The sequence below is a fragment of the Equus quagga genome, chromosome 2 (genome assembly GCF_021613505.1).
Source record: "Equus quagga isolate Etosha38 chromosome 2, UCLA_HA_Equagga_1.0, whole genome shotgun sequence".
In the NCBI taxonomy this organism is placed as follows: Eukaryota; Metazoa; Chordata; class Mammalia; order Perissodactyla; family Equidae; genus Equus; species Equus quagga.
Window position 1 is genome coordinate 173,042,661 of NC_060268.1, and position 17,552 is coordinate 173,060,212.

The following is a 17,552-nucleotide window of genomic DNA, read 5'->3' on the forward strand; positions in this document are numbered from 1 at the left end:
AGGGTCTGGGCAATCCTCAGGTCCCCTTGATCAGGCCACCCTGAGCTAGGAGTCGGACTCTTGGGGGTGGGTCTGGGGTGGTGGCCAGGAGTCTGCGTTGACAAGCAAGTCTGTTATTTCTGATGAAGTCTGAGAAGCAGTGGTGAAGAGCTCCACTGAGTCCGCTTTAAGCAAACAAACTGAATTACGTGTGCCTGAATCCAGCATCCCTGGACGAGTGGTCCTCCCCGAGCAGTCCGTGCCGCACCTCCTCTTCCTTTCCTGCTCTCTAGCTGCCACCAGGCCCTGCTCCCCTTCTCCCTCTTTTCTGTCTCTGTGGCCAGCTGCCTGTGGGACCACCGCTTCTCACCCCTTCCCAGCTGTTTGTTCTAGTGGGAGTGAGGCAGCAGATGAGGCCAGAAGTGAGGGAACTCTGAGCTGGGGGCGCCTTCTCCCCATTTTCTCCGGGGCCCTCCTGCTCCTCCCAGTGTCTCCCCAGCTTCTTCTGCCCCTTCCCAGCCTCACTTCCACCCTCCACATCCTGGGGCTTATGCTCTGGGCTCATGAGCTCCAGCAGCATCTTTGACCTGGGTGGGTAAAGGGTGCAGGGGAAAGAGAGGCTGGTGCATGGTCCGAACAGGTGGGAGCGTCCAGTGCTGTGATGTCAGGGGCTTTGAGGCCCTCCTGATGGGGGCGGTCAGGAGAGCGCCACAAGGCTGGGCCCTGAGCCCTTCCTTGTTCTCTCTTTTTCTCAAAAGTTGTCTTGGATGAAGTTCTGGATAATATGAAGCTCCATCATGAGAGGGAAGCAGGGAGAGGCACTGAACCAAGAGCACAAGGGCGTACCCGTTCACCTGGGAACTGGGAGTATGTTCCCACAGAATCATTTTGCTCATATATGGCTAGGGTGTTTCCCCATGAAGAATATCATGGGCTGGATGGAGTTTTATGGACTGCTTCTCACTTATCCCCCGTGAACTGCAGTTTCTTCTTCCGAGCACAATAATCCCCAAGTATTTCACAAAGCTGTTTCAGAGACTGAATGAAATAATGGATCTGAAGATAGTTTGTAAATGAAAACATATTACCCAAATGCAAATTGATATTGTTGCTTAGTGCATTGTTTCTAAAGAAGGATGTGTTGTGTTTCCCAAACAACTGATTTAGAGGCAGACACGTTTTTGGAACACGATCTGTTTGTAAGCTGTAAATTCCTGGTTTTCACTTCTATTCAGCCACTTTGGATTTGGGAAATGATTAGGGTTTCAGAATTGGGTGGGTTTTTGCTTTATCTTAGAAGGCAGGAAGAGCCTTTGCGTATGGATCTTGCCCTGAAAACCTAAGACATGAGGTTGGCCTCTCTTAAATGCTCTGGGTCATTACCTAGCTGAGGCTGGTACATCCGAAAGAATGAAGACTCCCAGCTCTTGGCTTTAAGGAAATGGTAGACTCGTGATGCAGCTGCACCCAAGGCCTACTGGCTGCCGGGCTTCAGACCCGCCCTGTCCAACTGGCACAGAGAGGAACTTGGAGCAGTAGAGAGAGAATATTAATGCTTTGTGGGCTGACGAGAAAGCAAAGCAAGAGAATTTATGATCAGTGATGGTTAGAGCCATACTCGGGGGGCAAACCAAAACTGGGTCATGGTAGACTTCTGCAGCCCAAACTGAATGTGCATTGGTTGGTACATTGATGTGGCCCGAGTTCCAGTTCAGCTGTGCCATCATCTGTTCAATTTGTATGCCTGCACTCAGCCAGGAGAGCAGCGCGCCTTTCCTTGGATCCTCTGATGGGCTCTGAGTCAGGCTCATTGTGCCTCAGTTGGCCTTTTGTGCAGCCATCTGTCCCTGTCTACACCAGTGTTCTAAACAGAGGGTGACTGTGCCTCCTAGAAGGCATTTAGCAACGTCTGGAGACATCTTTTTGGTTTTCACAACTGGGGATGGTCATAGTGGTGGTGCTACTGGTACCTAGTGGGTAGAGGCCAGGGATGCTGCTAACCATCTTGCAGTGTACACCTCTCCCATCACAGAGACGTTTCCAGCTTCAGATGTCCACTGCTGAAGTGGAGAAACCCTGATCCACACCATACCTCAGCTCTATGTGTCTTTCCCTTATTACATCTTAAAAAGCAGCAATGTTCAATGAGTGGAAAATTTTGTTCATTCAACACTTGCTTATTAAGGGAGTAATTGAGAGGCCTCCAAGGTTTCCAGCTTGGAGAGGGGATGGACAGTGAGGCCTTTGACCACTGTGTAGGTGGGTGTTTGTGGCAGGATGCCTGATTGAGGTAAATGAGTTGTTGCTTTTCCTTGGTGGACTGAGCTGCCCAGTGACCGTGGGCGGGACCATCCATCATGATGAGAATTCCCATGAAGCATAGGCGTCAGCAACACTGAGCCCCTCTCACTTTAGACTTTAGTTAACAGCATTAATATTAGGAGATTTTTATGACTCCATTTCAATTTTGGTTTAAGCAACTGTGCCTAATGTGGGAGTACATTTGATTACTTGATTACATATTCATATCCAATAAATAGCCCATAATCTCAAATTGCTCTGTCCATTATCATGGTTGTTTTCTGTCATCATCACCCTTCTGGTCTTTTCTGTCTTTTCAGTTCCAATCCAAATATGTAAGTCTGTTGTTTTATTAAACGAGGAAAATGGAGGACACAGGCCGTGACATGGAGGGGCATATGAAACATTTAGCACAACTTCTCCAGAAATGATGGATACTAAATCTGTACATGGCTCAGGTTCTCCATGTCTTTGTGACACACTGGTTTTTGGGTCAACTGGAAGCTGGGGAGTTTCATGGATGATGCTCATTGCAAAGCCCAGTGCTTCCCAGAGAGGCTTACGTGTATAATTAACCATGTGTTTTCCAGCCTTAAAACTTGCAGAATTCCCATGCTAGGGAAACATATTTAGAGAAAACAAATGCGGAGAAATAAGAAGCATCTCATTGAAGCAGCTCTTGCCTCTACTCTCAGTCTTGTGTGTTTATGGCTTCCAGTCAGTGGAGAGCTACAGCTTGGAGGGGCAAAAATGTATTGCTTGTTGCCCTAGTGGACCTAATAACAAGCTCCCTCTGCTCTTCAAATCCCTGAATATGGATCCAGGCTTTTCTCATGTGAATCCAGCTTCAGGGGTAACCTTCTAACCAATAATGGTTTCTCTAATCATAGGTCATTTTAAGCAGCCCCGGGTCCCTGTGTGGTGTTTCATTATAAGAAAGAGCATCTCCCTCTGAAAGTAATCCAGGAAAACTGGTCTTAAGGGAGGAAACAGTCATTTGTTCCTACCCAAGCAGAGGTTGGAAAGCGTCCCTGTCAGTCATGGACACCATATTTAACTGGGCTGAAGTTTTCAAGATGGCGGCCATGCCTTTGCCATGTTTCCCTGACTGGGCTATGAAGGCTTTGTGATTTGCAATGAATTTACTGGTATGTAGTTACCAGAGTTCAGGAGATGATCAGCCTACAGATGGAGTGGTTCTTGGGGTGGGGTAGGAGGGGATGGGGGAGGGGGAGGGGCACCATGCAGGTACGTGGGCCACACAAGACTTCTGGCCTCTGAAAAGCTAGTGGGAAATTGCTCCGTCCTCTCTCTCCCCCTCCTCTCTTCCCCCTCCCCACCAAACACACCGTTGAGGGACACACACTGCTAACCAAGCCTCTCCTGGGCTGTCAGAAACAATCTGTAGATTTTCTAAATGAAGTGACTTGAAAAGGAGTCCTTGGAACTATATTATTGTTCCCAGCCTTGCATGGAACAAAAGCCCTGAGATTCTCCCTCTGATATTCTCAGTCCTGAGTGAACTGATCTAACCTCATTTTCCCTCCTCAGTTGGCTGCCTGATGTCACGGGGCTGACACTCACATTTATCATCAGCTGCGGACTGCTGCCTAGGGGTCTGGGAACGTCTGAGCCTTGGCAGCCGTAGGAGTCCACCCATCTGCCTTCCTGCCACCGTGTCTTCCAGCTGTCTGCAGCCTCAGGCCACCCCTCTGTCCCATCAGAACCCACTGGATGGGGAGCTCTGGGCCTCAAGAGAGGCTTTCTGAGTCAGGCGGTCTGCCCTCTCTCTGCCTCAGCGTTAGCTCTCTGCGCACCATTGCTTAGTTCCCAGGGGAGACGGACACTGGCTGCTCCCAAGGCTCGTTTTACTCCAGGGAAGCCTTCTTCCCTCTGCCTTCTGTGATTTCCTCTGGTTTCTCTGGTTGTCTCTATGTTCAAAATATTTCCAGAATTCAACTTCCTCTTCCCACTGTGGTCCCAACCACCATCGTCTGTTCCTGGATTACGGCTGAAGCCTCCGTACCAGTCTTCTGCCTTCCTCCTTTGCCCCTCACACCACAGCCAGAGTGAGCTGTTAAATCATTGAGCCAGCACGTGCCGCTCCTTGCTAAAAGCCCGGGTGGCTCCCGGTTGCATTCGGTGTCAAAGCCCAGGTCCTGCATTGGCCTATAAGATTTGGCCCTTCAGTTCCTGCCTGTTTGATGGTATTTTATAACTACCTGCCCTCCTTGCTTATGCTGGTTCCATCCCAGTGGCCCTGGGGCTGCTTGCTGCTCAAGATCCTGCCAGGCCCATCCCACCTCAGGGATTTCCCTGTGCCTGGAAGGCCCTTGTCTCAGGTGTGGGTGTGTCTTGTTCCCTTTCTTCCTCTTAATCATGGCTCAAGTGTCACCTTCTCAGTGAGGACATCTTGTGATGACCACTCCATTTAAATTGCAGCCCATCCCCCACACCCCCTATGGCTCTCACCTTCTCATTTACCTCCATCTGACAAGCTAAGTGATTTGTACATATTCATTATTGCCTGTCCCTAGGCACTGGAACAAGAGTCAGCAAACTTTTTCTGTAAAGGGTCAGGTAGTAAATATCTCAGGCTTTATGTGGGCGTTCAAGTCTGTGTTGCAACTGCTCGACTTGGCTGTAGTAGCAAGAAAGGAGCTGTAGACAGTGTGTAAATGAATAGTTCACAGAGTTTGCTGGACTCTGCACTAGAATGTAATTTCCGTGTGGACAGGGAGTTTTGTCTCTCTTGTTGGCATGGCATATAGTAGGTACTTACGTTGGTGTCCTAAGGCTGCTGTGACAAAGTTCCACAAACCGGGTGGCTTAGAACAGCAGAAATTGTCTCACGGTTCTGGAGGCCACAAGTCCCGAATCCAGGTTTCGGCAGGGCCACACTCCCACTGACACCTGCAGGGGAAGCTTCTTCCTCACCTCTTCCGGTTTCTAGTAGCCCCACGTGTTCCTTGCCTTGTGGCAGCATAATTCCAATCTCTCCTCCTTCTTCACATGATGTTTTCCTTGTGTTTCCTCACTTCAGCTTCCCTCTGTGTGTCTCTGTGTCCAACTTTCCGCCTTTTATAAGGACACCAGTCAGATTAGGGCCCACCCTAATGACTCCATTTTAAGTATAGACTGTGTTTCCAAATATGGTCAAATTCTGAGGTTCTGGGGCTTAGGACTTCAACACATCTTTTTGGTGGGGACACATCAACTCATAACAGTGCTTGATGAATAAGTGTTGAGCAAATGAATGAATGATTTTGACTAAATCATGTTCCTTTCTTACTAGTATCATTTTTTTCTTTACACTGGTTTTACTAAAATTCACCTTATTCTCTGCAAGTTCTTTCCCTCTAAAAATGAACAAAAACAAGGTGGACTTGAAACATTCATTCATTGTGTCTCTTGTGCCTGTGTGCCAAACATGTTCTCTGATGGAGGCACAGTATTGAGGAAGACAGACGTGGTGGCAGCCCTTCCAGCTTCCAGAGTACCCGCTAGATGTGCATCCTCCATGCTATATAAGTTCCTTTATAGAAACTCGAAGTCATAAAAACAGGAAGCTTCACTAATAGTGGAATAAAAAGAATGGGAATACTCACTCGGGGTTGCTGAATTTGCCAGGGTTAATTTTTACCCTGGTATCTTGGGTCACAGAGCCCAAGGCGTACAAGGTCCCAAGTCAAGCCACTTCAGTGATGCTGGATGTTGCCATGGTGACAGGGAGGGATGTGTTCCTTCCTGGGACCTGACAGCACATCTTCAAAAGCCTTTCTCCTTGTTTGTGCCAGAGCAGATGAGCATGGCCAGTATCTCCTGGCACCTCTGTGCCAGATCCTGTGGGGTCCTTTTCTGTCCTTTGACCTCATGCAAAGAGGGTGGGTCATGCCCATTTCACACGTACGGACTCAAAGCCAGGTTGCCTGAATCAAAGTCTAGGCTTCTTTCCATTGCCAATGGAGCCCATCTGGTGTTGGTCCCCCCACTTTTAAAAATAGCTTTGTTGAGGTATAATTCCTAACTCATAATTCATAAATTCTCTCTTTTAAATACAATTCAATGGTTTTTAGTATATTCAGAGTTGTGCAACTATCTAATTCCAAAATATATCATCACCCCGAAAAGAAACCCATGTCCCCCTTCCCCCAGCCCCTGGCAGCCACTAATCTACTTTCTTTCTCCATGGGTTTGCTTATTCTGGACGTTGCACATACATGGGATTGCGCAATATGTGGCCTTTTGTGGCTGGTGATGTCGATTCTTTAGTGCATCTTCTAAATGTTGTTCAGTGTATCTCAGTTCAGCAAACATTTACTGAATAATAACTGCTGGGCTCTGAGGAAACGAGGATGAGTGAGGCAGTCACGGGGGCTCAACATCGAGGGCTAGGTGTGGGCCAAAAAGAGGGCACAGACGGTAGTCCAGAGAGCCAGGGGGGCCCCTGGTCCATGCTGAGGGCTCCACAGAGCCCTCGAGGACATGGAAGACCTTCTTCTCCAGCCCACGCCAGAAGCCTGGTCAACTTACGTCCTACAGAATTGTAAAGACTCCAGCTGTCTAGTAAAAGATGGGCCTGCCTTCAGTTTCTCAGATTTTCCAAGCGAGTCCCATCCTTCCTCTGCTGGAAGACTGCAGGAACTTTCCCTGCCTCCACTTCCCGCTTCCTCTGGCTCACACCTGCTCATCCTGCAGGGCTGGCCCATGGGTCATGTCCTCAGGGAAACTGCCCTGGTCCAGACCGGCCAGGCCCCTCTGCTGGGTGGTCTCACAGCTCCGCACTCCTCCTCCAGGGCACGTATCACAGCTGCAGCTCACTGATAAGGCCGGCACTGTTTAGGACTGTGGACTTTGCTGTTTTGTGTAGTCTTGTGCCCCAGGACCCCGCATCGTGCCTGACATGTGATCCCTGTGCAGCACTGTGTGTGGAAGGAATAGCATCAATACGGAGTGAGGACACTGCAGTGTTTCGTATTCCAGGGACACTGAGATCCCTGTATTCCGTTTTTGCACCCTTCAGTCCCATGCTGCTGCCCTTGGGGTGAGGTCAACCCCTAGTGGTGTTTCCCTAATAAAGGCTTGCTTGTCCCCTGCCTGCTATTCTGTCAGCACACGCCCTGCAGGATATGTTTGATTTCATCAAAACCACAGTAGCCCCTGGATGGCACTTGATGACAATCTCCCTCATAAAGTCAGTCATTTTGGGGTCTTATTCTCCACCTTTGTAATAAACCAAGCCCTGAATGACTTTACTGGGAAGGTGGCTTGGTCAGACCTTTCTCTGCCCTGGTTACTTCTGATGACTCTGGTGGGACCTGTAATACACTTTTTCCTCTTCCATTCAGTGGGAAAGCAGCACTACCAGGAATCCAGGAATCCGGTCCGTCGCTTGCTGCTACATCAGTAAGCCTGGGGAATGGACACTTGGAATGATTTGATGTCTTTTGGTCAAAGATGCACCTAAGGAGGGGCTGGCCCCGTGGCCGAGTGGTTAAGTTCGCGCGCTCCGCTGCAGGCAGCCCAGTGTTTCGTTGGTTCGAATCCTGGGCGTGGACATAGCACTGCTCATCAGACCACGCTGAGGCAGGGTCCCACATGCCACAACTAGAAGGACCCACAACAAAGAATATGCAACTATGTACTGGGGGGCTTTGGGGAGAAAAAGGGGGAAAAAATAAAATCTTTAAAAAAAAAAAGATGCACCTAAGGAAATGCCATGTCACAGAAAACAGAAAGTCAAATGGCATTATTGGTAGGTTTTGCTGTCTGATCTGTTCAATAGTCAGTGGTTCAAATGCACAAAGCCTGGATCATTTCAGATGGTAATAAAGATAACGCCCCATGGGCTGTTCTCTGGGGTTAGAAAAGAAAAAACAATAGTGCAACTCTCAGACCTTGAACTAGAAAAAGCCCTGGCCGGTTTTCTAGGCTCCTGGCCAAAGGCTATGTGAGGAGCTTCTCCGTTTGCGGAACTGGATTTAATCACATTCATTAAGCCTTGTGACCCCAGCCAACAATTCATGGTACATATTACTTTCTGATTTCTTGGGTGACAGGTGTTTTTTATGTTCATTAGAAGTTTATCTAAAATGCCGTGAAAGTTTGGCCATGCTAAAGAGCTTAGAGCTCTAGACTGCGGAGTTGCTCTGTGAGGAGATGGATAGGAAGGGATTAGAAAGCCCCCAGGAGTTCTGGAGAGGAACAGAATAAGAATAACAGTGATGGACAGTATTTTTTCAGACACTATTTTAAGGTCCTATTTTGTGGCACGCTCTGTGACATAATCTTTAGAAGCATGGTCTCCTTAAGTCATTGTCACAACTTAATGAGGTGGATATTGTGATCCCTGTTTGAGAGCTAGGGAAACTGAGGCTCAGAGGGGCAGTGGCTTGCCTTGGCAGGGGCTGCAGTTGCAGTGTCTTCACCTGAGGATTCCTCAGCCCAGAAGATTCTTGGGTAGGGGGTGAGAGTTGGTGCTGGATACCTTACCAAGGCCCCAGGTGCCTGTGCTGTGAGCTGGGATGGGCTCCTGGGTTAACTGCTGTCTCCCACTTGGTCCTCCCCTCCCCTCCTTCCTGGTGGCTCCTCACCAGGGCTGAGCAGCCACTAATATGTTTTCCTCGCCTTTCTGCCTGCCGGATGGCGGCCAAGCAGTCTCACTGTGTCTGAGCAACTGTGGAGAAGCAGCAGCCACAATTTATTCAGTCTTTCCGTTTCACCACTTAGAATGATTTTGTTTCTAAGTGGGGTTTTTTTCCCACTGAAGATATGACTTACTTTCTAATTATGCCTTAGCAGAGTTTCCAAATAATCTGAATGCTAGGTCTCACTAGGCTGACCTGGGGGACCAGATTCCTGGAACGCTTCCATGGGAAGGCCTCTTGGCTGCTGCACACTCGTTCAGTGCTTTCAGGTTACTGAGGAGGAGCCCGGAGCCAGCACACACACAAGACAGCAACCAGGATCTAGCCCCGAGAGAGTGTACATGTAGTCATTCATCCATTTCCCTCAACCAGCTTAATTCTGTGTGAGCAAGTTGTTGTTCCAGATGTTGAGGAATCAACAGCCAACAAGACAAGCACAGCCCCTGCCCTCGTGGAGTTTAGAGTCCAATGTTGAACATTAGAGAACCACACAGGTTGGCATTATTTGCCATTCCGATTGCACGTGGAGGGTGGGCAGCAACTCAAGTGTGTATCTAGGAGACTTGGTCTGGTCTGGCGGTCACGTGAGGCCTCGGTGCACATGACGTTAAGTTCCGAAGGATGAATAGAAATTGAAAAGGGGAGGAGGAGAAGGGAAGGGACTCCAGGATTGGGACAGCATGTCTAGAAAGAGGAAGAAGAGGGAAGAAGCAGGCGTCTTTGAGGAACAGAAGGGGCGACAGCAGCTGCAGCAGAGTGAGAGAGGGGGAAGTGGCTGGGAGGCTTGGCAGGACCCAGTGTGTGGCCTTGAAGCCCACAGGGACTTTGTTAATTCCCTCTGAGCAGCGGGAAAGACTTTAATCAGGAGGAGGACCTCCTCTATCTGCACTTAAAAAACATCACTAGCTGCTGTGTCCACACTGCAATCTCCAGAGCAGCGCTGGGATACTTGGTCTGCACACAGTGGACGTTCATGCTGCCATCACAGAAATGCCTGTGTCCTTTATCTGCTTTGCTGCTGTATATAAATAAAATTATATGCCCTAAACTACTAAATTTATTTAAAAGAGCTTAAAGCTATTTATTATAGAACTTTTTAATGTTTTACTATTAGCCTAGTAAAAATGCTGAAGGTGGAAGCAATTCTTCAAACAATAATAAGATACCAAAATATTGTCCCCTTCCTCAAAAATTATCCCAGTCTATCTAGATGTAGCCAGGATAGCTATAGCAGGGCCACAACAAGACTGAGAAGTGGGTGCACATATCTAAGCAGTGAACAGTTTGTTTTCTTGGAAGGTACATTTCCTCCAAATTTCCCTGCAAGACACACAAGAGAATCAGCTTGTGATTTACACTGAGGTCAATACACAGTGTGTTGCTCCCTGGGAAGTGTTTGGGAACTTACCACCCGAGCACTGATCGGTTAAGGGAAGCTGTCGCCCCTTATCTGGACCCAGGTGGACTGCCCTTCAGTCGTGGCCTGCTGCATTCTGAAAGCTGGGACATCAGAAAGCCCGGAATAACCTGCCAGGGTTCGAGCACAGCCCTGCAGAGCAGCCCAGGCGCAGAATCAGGACACCAGTGTTCAGTTCCATTCTGTCACTAACAAGGGGTGCAGATGTAGAGAGTGCCATTGGCCTCTCTGAGCCTGAGTTTCTTCTGTAAAATGGGGCTGGTGCCATAGGAGGCATGTGTGACCCGAGACGATAATAAATGTGGAAGTGGAAACTCCCAAGTGGAGAAAGACAGGTCAGCATGGCAGCGACCTTCCTAAGAGTTCAGAGTTTGTTAGGGGAGGTTTTCCGCTGTGTTAGGATCTTTTTGCAAGAATAAACCATAGACACCATTTAAGAGCATGTGCACACACACACACTAAATGAGGCTTGTTGGGGTGGGCTGCTTTCATGGGGTCTCTATTGGGCACCAGCTGAATGCGCTCTTTGGCAGGGGGCTGCCCTGCAGTAGATGGGCCTGTTTGCCTGCAGCTGGCCCCTCCCGTCTCGTCCGCCTCCCTCATGCCCTCCAGCTTAGTGAGATCTGCCGCTTATCGGAGGGATTGGACCTCTCCCACCAGAGGTCTGTTGAGTTTGCCAATCCTGAAGTATCATAAAATGTTTTAATCACTTTTCTGTGACCCAGAAGGTTCATTTCTTCCCTGGGAAATCACTTACTGCCAGGCAGGGACCGGCACGCCCACTGGGTTTCTGTAGTGCACCAGCAATGTTGCAGGACTCCAGCGGCAACTTGCTACAGGAAAAGAAATCACAACCCGACGGTACTTAGAGCCTATAGAGATGGCTGGAATCCTTCCACAATTTAGAATTGATTTTAAAAATCAAGAATGCAAATCCGAGTTGATGCAATGCTCAGGTGCGTATTAAAGAAGTAAAGAGAAGAGAGAATCAAGTACACATTTAAAAGGGATGTTTAAGTTCTAGAAATGATGAGTTTGCAGAGGCCACCAAGATTTATACATGCAGCATGATTTCTCTCTCCTTTAATCTTTCACTGGGTCCCATAAGCAAACCAGTCACTGGAGCAGGTGGGGAAAGTGCTTTCTAGAAAACATAACTGGCAACAGTTGAATGAATCATGATGCATTTCTCCCGTTTTGCTCTTTCCTGTCTAGATTCTTTTGTTGGTGGAGTCATTGGCCTCATTTTTGCATACATTTGCTACAGACAGCACTACCCGCCTCTGGCCAACACAGCTTGTCACAAACCATACGTCAGTCTCCGAGTCCCGACCTCGCTGAAGAAGGATGAGAGGCCCACAGCTGACAGCCCTCCCAGCATGCCTCTGGAGGGGATCACCGAAGGCCCCGTATGACCCGTGTCTCAGGCGGATGGACATTGAGCCCAGGGCACGCTCTTCCACCCCGCCATCATAACATGATAGAAGAGGTTTTCCGTAGTGTGTTTCTCATCAATTGTTTCTCAAAGTTATCCTTCTGCTTCCATTTTGCCGACGGTGTTCCTGCTACCTTGAATGTCTCCTTTCAACTTTCTTGACTCTGCAAAGGAAGGACACAGGAACAGGCTCTGAGAGACGTGTGGAAGGAGGCTGCAAGGGTGGGGTGGGTGCAGCTTGGTCGATTCTTCCATCTGAAATGTTTACTCTAGCAGCCGCCTTCCTATGTGTTCATGGTCGTGAAGCATAATAAAGCTCCCCCGGAAGACATGGTGTTGGCTGTCCAGGGCAGCAAGTCACTGGGGGACACAGTGGGTTCCACAGCCTAGGCCAGGGTGGGGAGCCAGCCCAAAGCCAGCTCTGCCGTAGTCATTCCAGGACCTGAGCTTGGAAGCATAGGGTCTGGAGCTTTCTGAACCGTCCGCTTATCACAGCACATGTCTCTGAAACGGAGCTGAAGCTGCAGCCACCGCGTTAGCGTGTCCAGGGCTTTTGGAACCCTTGAATTTAGAAGGAAGTGAGATGAACAACTTCATACATAGGCTTCCACCACATACACTGAAAATAAAGACGCCTGCTGTGGGTATGGGGAGGAGGTCCCTGCAGTTGTCTGAGGGCTGGTGGGCACCATATCCTTTCAAGAGAGTGACCCTGGAGGGAAGAAGCAGCGTCAGGGTAGGAGTTTTTCCCTTTTAGGGTCCAGGTTTTCAGGGCTCTGCTATAAGAGTTCAAGTGGCAGCGTGCTCCCATTCCTGTCTAGCAAGAAGCTTTTCAGCATAACAGGGCTCTGAAAGGAGGTGCAGGAGCAGGATGAGATTGCCCTCGTCTCTAGCTCAGCCCTTTGCATTGTTTAAATGCCAGTCGAGAAACCTTTGTAGTCTGAGTCTAGAGCCCATCGCTCCTTGGCCAGCTTGTTCTTTTCAAAGCCGCGAGCGTTCCCTCTGTTCGGTTCTGATCACATGCACCATGTGGGTCTGCGGATTCCTGGGCCTGCTGTGAAGGGAGGCATCTTTGATGTCTAAAGGCTGTCACTTTCCAGCAGTTAGTGTAACAGGCTGCATGTGGAAAGACTCAAGTGGCTGTAGAAGTTGTGGCCTGAGCAGCTCTGTGCTGGGCGTGCCGGTTAGAACCATCAGGATGCCTTTGATCAGCCATCTCGGCTGCGGGCTCCGTGCTGGAGTGCAGGCACCACCTTGGAAAGACCTTGTCAAGTGAGCCCCAGTGCAGCCCTGCCCTGTGGAGCTGCGCTCCTTGCAGACCAGCATCAGCACAGAGCCATGGGTTGACCGTCCTGTTGTAGGGGAGGGGAGGGGAAGGCTTGACTTGACTTCCATCCAAAGTCGGATTATTGATTTTTTTAAAGTTACAGCAGTTACGCTCACAAGCAACTTTGAAAACAAATGTGAGATTTTGTTGTTGTTGAGGAAGATGAGCCCTGAGCTAACATCTGTGCCAAGCTTCCTCTATTTTGTATGCAGGATGCCACTGCAGCGTGGCTCGATAAGCAGTGCGTAGGTCCGCACACAGAATCTGAACTCGTGAACCCCAGGCCGTCAAAGCAGAGCGAACTTAACCACTACGCCACTGGGTCAGCCCCAAATGTGAGGTATTTTAAAAACTAAATCCTAGCAATTCATAAGACATAATTTTAAATCTAGAGCTAAAATTCATATAAAATTAGAAAGTTAAACAATGTTCTGATTTAATGAAAAATCCTGTAATTGTCAAAAATAAAGTAAAAAATAAAAATGCAGGAAAGGAGTCCTTTGCTACTGTTAAAAAAAAACCCAAACCTGATGTAGCCCATATACTTGTTTGATTCTAGTTTTAGCCAAGCTCTGCAAGAGCAGGCAGGAGGACAAAGAGAGCATTACACTTCAGTTAGTGGTGACTTAAAATTCTGGACCATGAAATGTAAATTTAATATAAATACATTTAAAGATAAATGGGAGAACTCTGAAAAGTAACAAAGAACAGAGTATTGTTAATGCTGATAGTTAAACCGAAAGTCCTAAGACAGGCCACGTAAAAGTTTTTGTTAAATTGTAATTAAAATTACAAAGGATGTAATAACGTGAAGCTATGGCAGGATTCTTAGGAGCCATAATTAACAGTATAAGCCAATTCACAAAGGCAAGTGTTTTTGTGGATCCATATATTTTAATTTCATGCTCTATCAATGTGAAGGAAATGTAACACCGTAACGCCCTAATAAAATGGCCATGAATGAGGGCATTTGTCCCTCAGCCCCTGATCTTTTTTGGATGTGAGGGCTTACTAATTCAGTCTCTTTGGCAAAGCGTGTTGCACATGGTGCAAATAGTCAGAGCCCACCCTGGAAGCTGTGGTCTGCAAGACCTTTCTACCTTCACTGAGTGAACCTGCTCAGAGTCAAATTAGAACTCAGCAGGCACAAGGTCAAATACCTCAAGGGACTAGGAAAGGAATGACAGTCAATGAGGCAGGTCAGGGACATTAGGGAATGGTGGAGACTGTGGAGAAACTAAAGAGTACACACCCCAGGTCAAAGGTACTGACCCTCTTTGGTTCCAGGTTGTAAGTGCCAGGTAGGAAGGAAAGCCTAGTGTTGCCAGATCTTCTGATTGTTCAAGAGAAGTCAAGGATCTGCATTTTTATGTAAATTGCTTGATTTTACATTGGGCAACTATTCCCTTTGAGATGCTGTAGGATACGAGGAATAAAACACCCAACTGAAAGCAGCTTGACCAACATGGTATCAAAGGCCCCCAGCCTTTTCCATCCTCATGCTCCACCATCTTCAGTGTGTCAGTGATACTCCCCTCATGGTCACAAGGCGGCTGCAGTCTCCTGTGAAATCATGTCCTCATCCAATCATGCTGAAGCACAGGAAGAAAGGAGCCCAGTCGTGTGACAAGTTAACTCCACTTGTGAATTTTTCTTTATTAAGAGAGAAAATGTTTCTCAGGACCCCTGAGAAAAATTCCCTTTACCTACGTTGGCTAGAACTATGTCACATGGCCGTCCTCTGAAACAAGGGCAGCTTGGAAGAGTGAGTACCCAGCATTTTCAGCCTCTTTGTACGAGATGGATTCTGCCCGCATGGGAATTGTGTAGACGATGGCTGTTGGGTTGACAACGAGCAATGTGTATGACAACACCTAACTTAATTAGGCACAGAGGTCAAATAGAAGTGTAGAGCAGGCTGTCTGCAGTCTCCCTTACAGATCGCATAGCTTTGCGGTGGGCGAGAATTTGAGCAAAAGAGCTGGCCCTTCCATGGATCTGTGGTAGCGCCATTGAATTGCCCTGCTCCCAAAGAGCTCTTCTGACTGAAGCCATGGAACTTGTTGTCTAGGCATGCTCCATCGCCTGGAGCCTTCTGGGACATCCTTGCCCCTGACTCTACCTCCTTCAGGACCCTGCCTTTCTTAACTCTTCATTTCCACACCCCTCACTTGAGCGCAAACAACACATTCCACTCTCTCCAGTGCAGCATCGGTGGGTCAGGTCTGCAGCTCTCTGCTTTCTGTTTACATCTGGACTTGACCCCCACCCTGGGAAGCTCTCCCTTTACTGGGAAAATCCCCCCACATGGGTCGGGCCCCAGGGGCCGTGACTAGCAACTGCCCTGCCCCGTCCCCACCCAGGCTGACTGGTCAGAAGGGAGACACCTGTCTTAGGTAAGCCCGTCTCAGCCTCACTCCTGGAGGCTCAGACAGAACTGAGCTACCCTCTTGGCAGCCTCTTCAGGGAGATGAACATGAGCCCCCACTTCCAGGGACCCCAGACCCAGAGCCCCTTCTTTCCTGCCTGCCTCGGTCCTGTGAGCCACCCGGAACCTGCCAGCATGCACTTTTTTGTTGTTCGCTAGAGTGTTTTCTGTTGCTTACGACCCAAACTACATCTAAAGAGGAAGTTTCATTTCATCAGTCGCAGCTGCCCAGACGCAAAGCGATGGTTTCCAAGTTCACCGAGCATTGTGCTGATGACACCGGGCTTCAAAATTCCACTCCCAACTTTCCAAACCGACCTCTCCCAAAGGTGAGCCTGTCCATCATGCAAACTGCAGCTGGAAATTGCAGAGAATTCCTGGCAGGTAGCAATCGAAACTGGAATGTTCCTCAGGTCTCTAGTAGTCCGTGAGTCCCAACTCCGGTGCACACACGGAATGCCTTGCGCTGCAGCTGAGACAAGAGCGGCTGGACCCTGTGCTTTGATCTTGCCCCCCCCCCCCCCCCACTTCCAAACAAACAAAACAAAAAACACATTTCTAAGTTTTAAGGAGTGAAATGCCAATTCCAGTGTAAACTTTGCCATGAATTTTAAAGATGCGGTGCCTCTCTGGGGAGGATATTTTCCCTCGTAGGTGTGTTTGTGTTTAGCCTTAGAACTTGGATGGGCAGGGCTGGCTCTCCTCATCACATCTCTTGCTTGGGGACAGGATGACCCTACTCTTGTCAAGCAGAACTGGTAACATATTAGAAAATGACCTTGATCACCCCTGGCTATAACCTTCCTGGTGCAAAGGAATCCAGTCTAAATTAGGCTTAAAAATCCAACGTGGGGGCCGGCTCAGTGGCGCAGCGCTTAAGTTTGCACGTTCCGCTTCTCGGCAGCCCGGGGTTCGCTGGTTCGGATCCCGGGTGCGGACATGGCACTCCTTGGCACGCCAGGCTATGGTAGGCATCCCACGTATAAAGTAGAGGAAGGTGCACACGATGTTAACTCAGGGCCAGGCTTCCTCAGCAAAAAAGAGGAGGACTGGCAGTAGTTAGCTCAGGGCTAATCTTCCTCAAAAAAAAAAAAAAAAAAACCAATGTGATTTGCATGATTGCTACTCTGGGGAGTAGAGGAAATGTAGAACTTTAGAAGAAATTCTTCCGTGACGGGAGAGGAAAAGAAGAGATGACCTTATACTGGTGTTTCTCAAAGGGCGTTTCACAGAACTGGTCTGGCTTTGTGAAAATACGATACAATATGATACGATACGTACCATCCCATACAATTCAGGTGTGGTTAACATGTTCTAATTCCCCTCTTAGAGATCCAAAATGTGCAAAAGCATATGAAAGGCTCTGAAAAGTCCTGCACTAAAGAAACTGATGCTGAATCAGCCCCTTTTCATTCTCGATGACCCCTTTTCGTCCCAGTGCTTGCTGTGATGCTGCTGTGACCACCTGCTAGTGGATTTCTGCAAATGAGTACAAACAATAGTGCTCCCAGGGATGACGTAAGTGACACCTTCACACAGTGGATGCTGTGTGATGGGGGAGCCTGGTGCTGGCCCCTCAGCTCTGAGGCAGCCCCTCTTCTTGCTCTGTCCTGGGAAGTTCCTGGACAGATACAGACCATAGTCATGGACGCCCCTGGGCAGCTCACACACTGTGATGCTGGGCACTTGCTTTTGTCTCTTCTGATTTTTGTGCTCCTGCTTTTGTCCACATACTGGTGCTTAGCATCAAGAGACACCTACCCTTCTAGGCACTGCAGGGTGAGTGGGAAGCACTCAGAATGGGGCCAGGCAGCCCTGCTGAGAGCTCTGCTGTTTAACCTTGAGCAAATGGCTTCAGCCCCATGAGCCTCTGTATCTGCATCTGCAAAATGGGAATAACACCAACCTCATAGGACCTTGTAGGGTGGCTTAGTGATCAAGAAGGTGAGCTGTCGGCCATGGCAGCTGTAGTTACTGCAGGATTCCTGGGGCATCTGAGGCATGTGGAGGGAAAGCAC

The 17,552-nt window shown here is 48.7% G+C and overlaps 1 protein-coding gene across 1 annotated transcript in view; it reads left to right on the plus strand.

Moving 5' to 3' along the window:
• PLPP4 (phospholipid phosphatase 4) overlaps window positions 1–12,308 on the plus strand; it is a 125,800-nt gene extending 113,492 nt beyond the window's left edge. Inside the window, exon 7 of the mRNA XM_046654215.1 lies at window positions 11,560–12,308. Coding sequence (XP_046510171.1) covers window positions 11,560–11,759 — 200 coding nt within the window. The 3' untranslated portion in view covers window positions 11,760–12,308. The remainder of the gene's footprint in view (window positions 1–11,559) is intronic.
• Window positions 12,309–17,552: the final 5,244 nt, after the last annotated feature.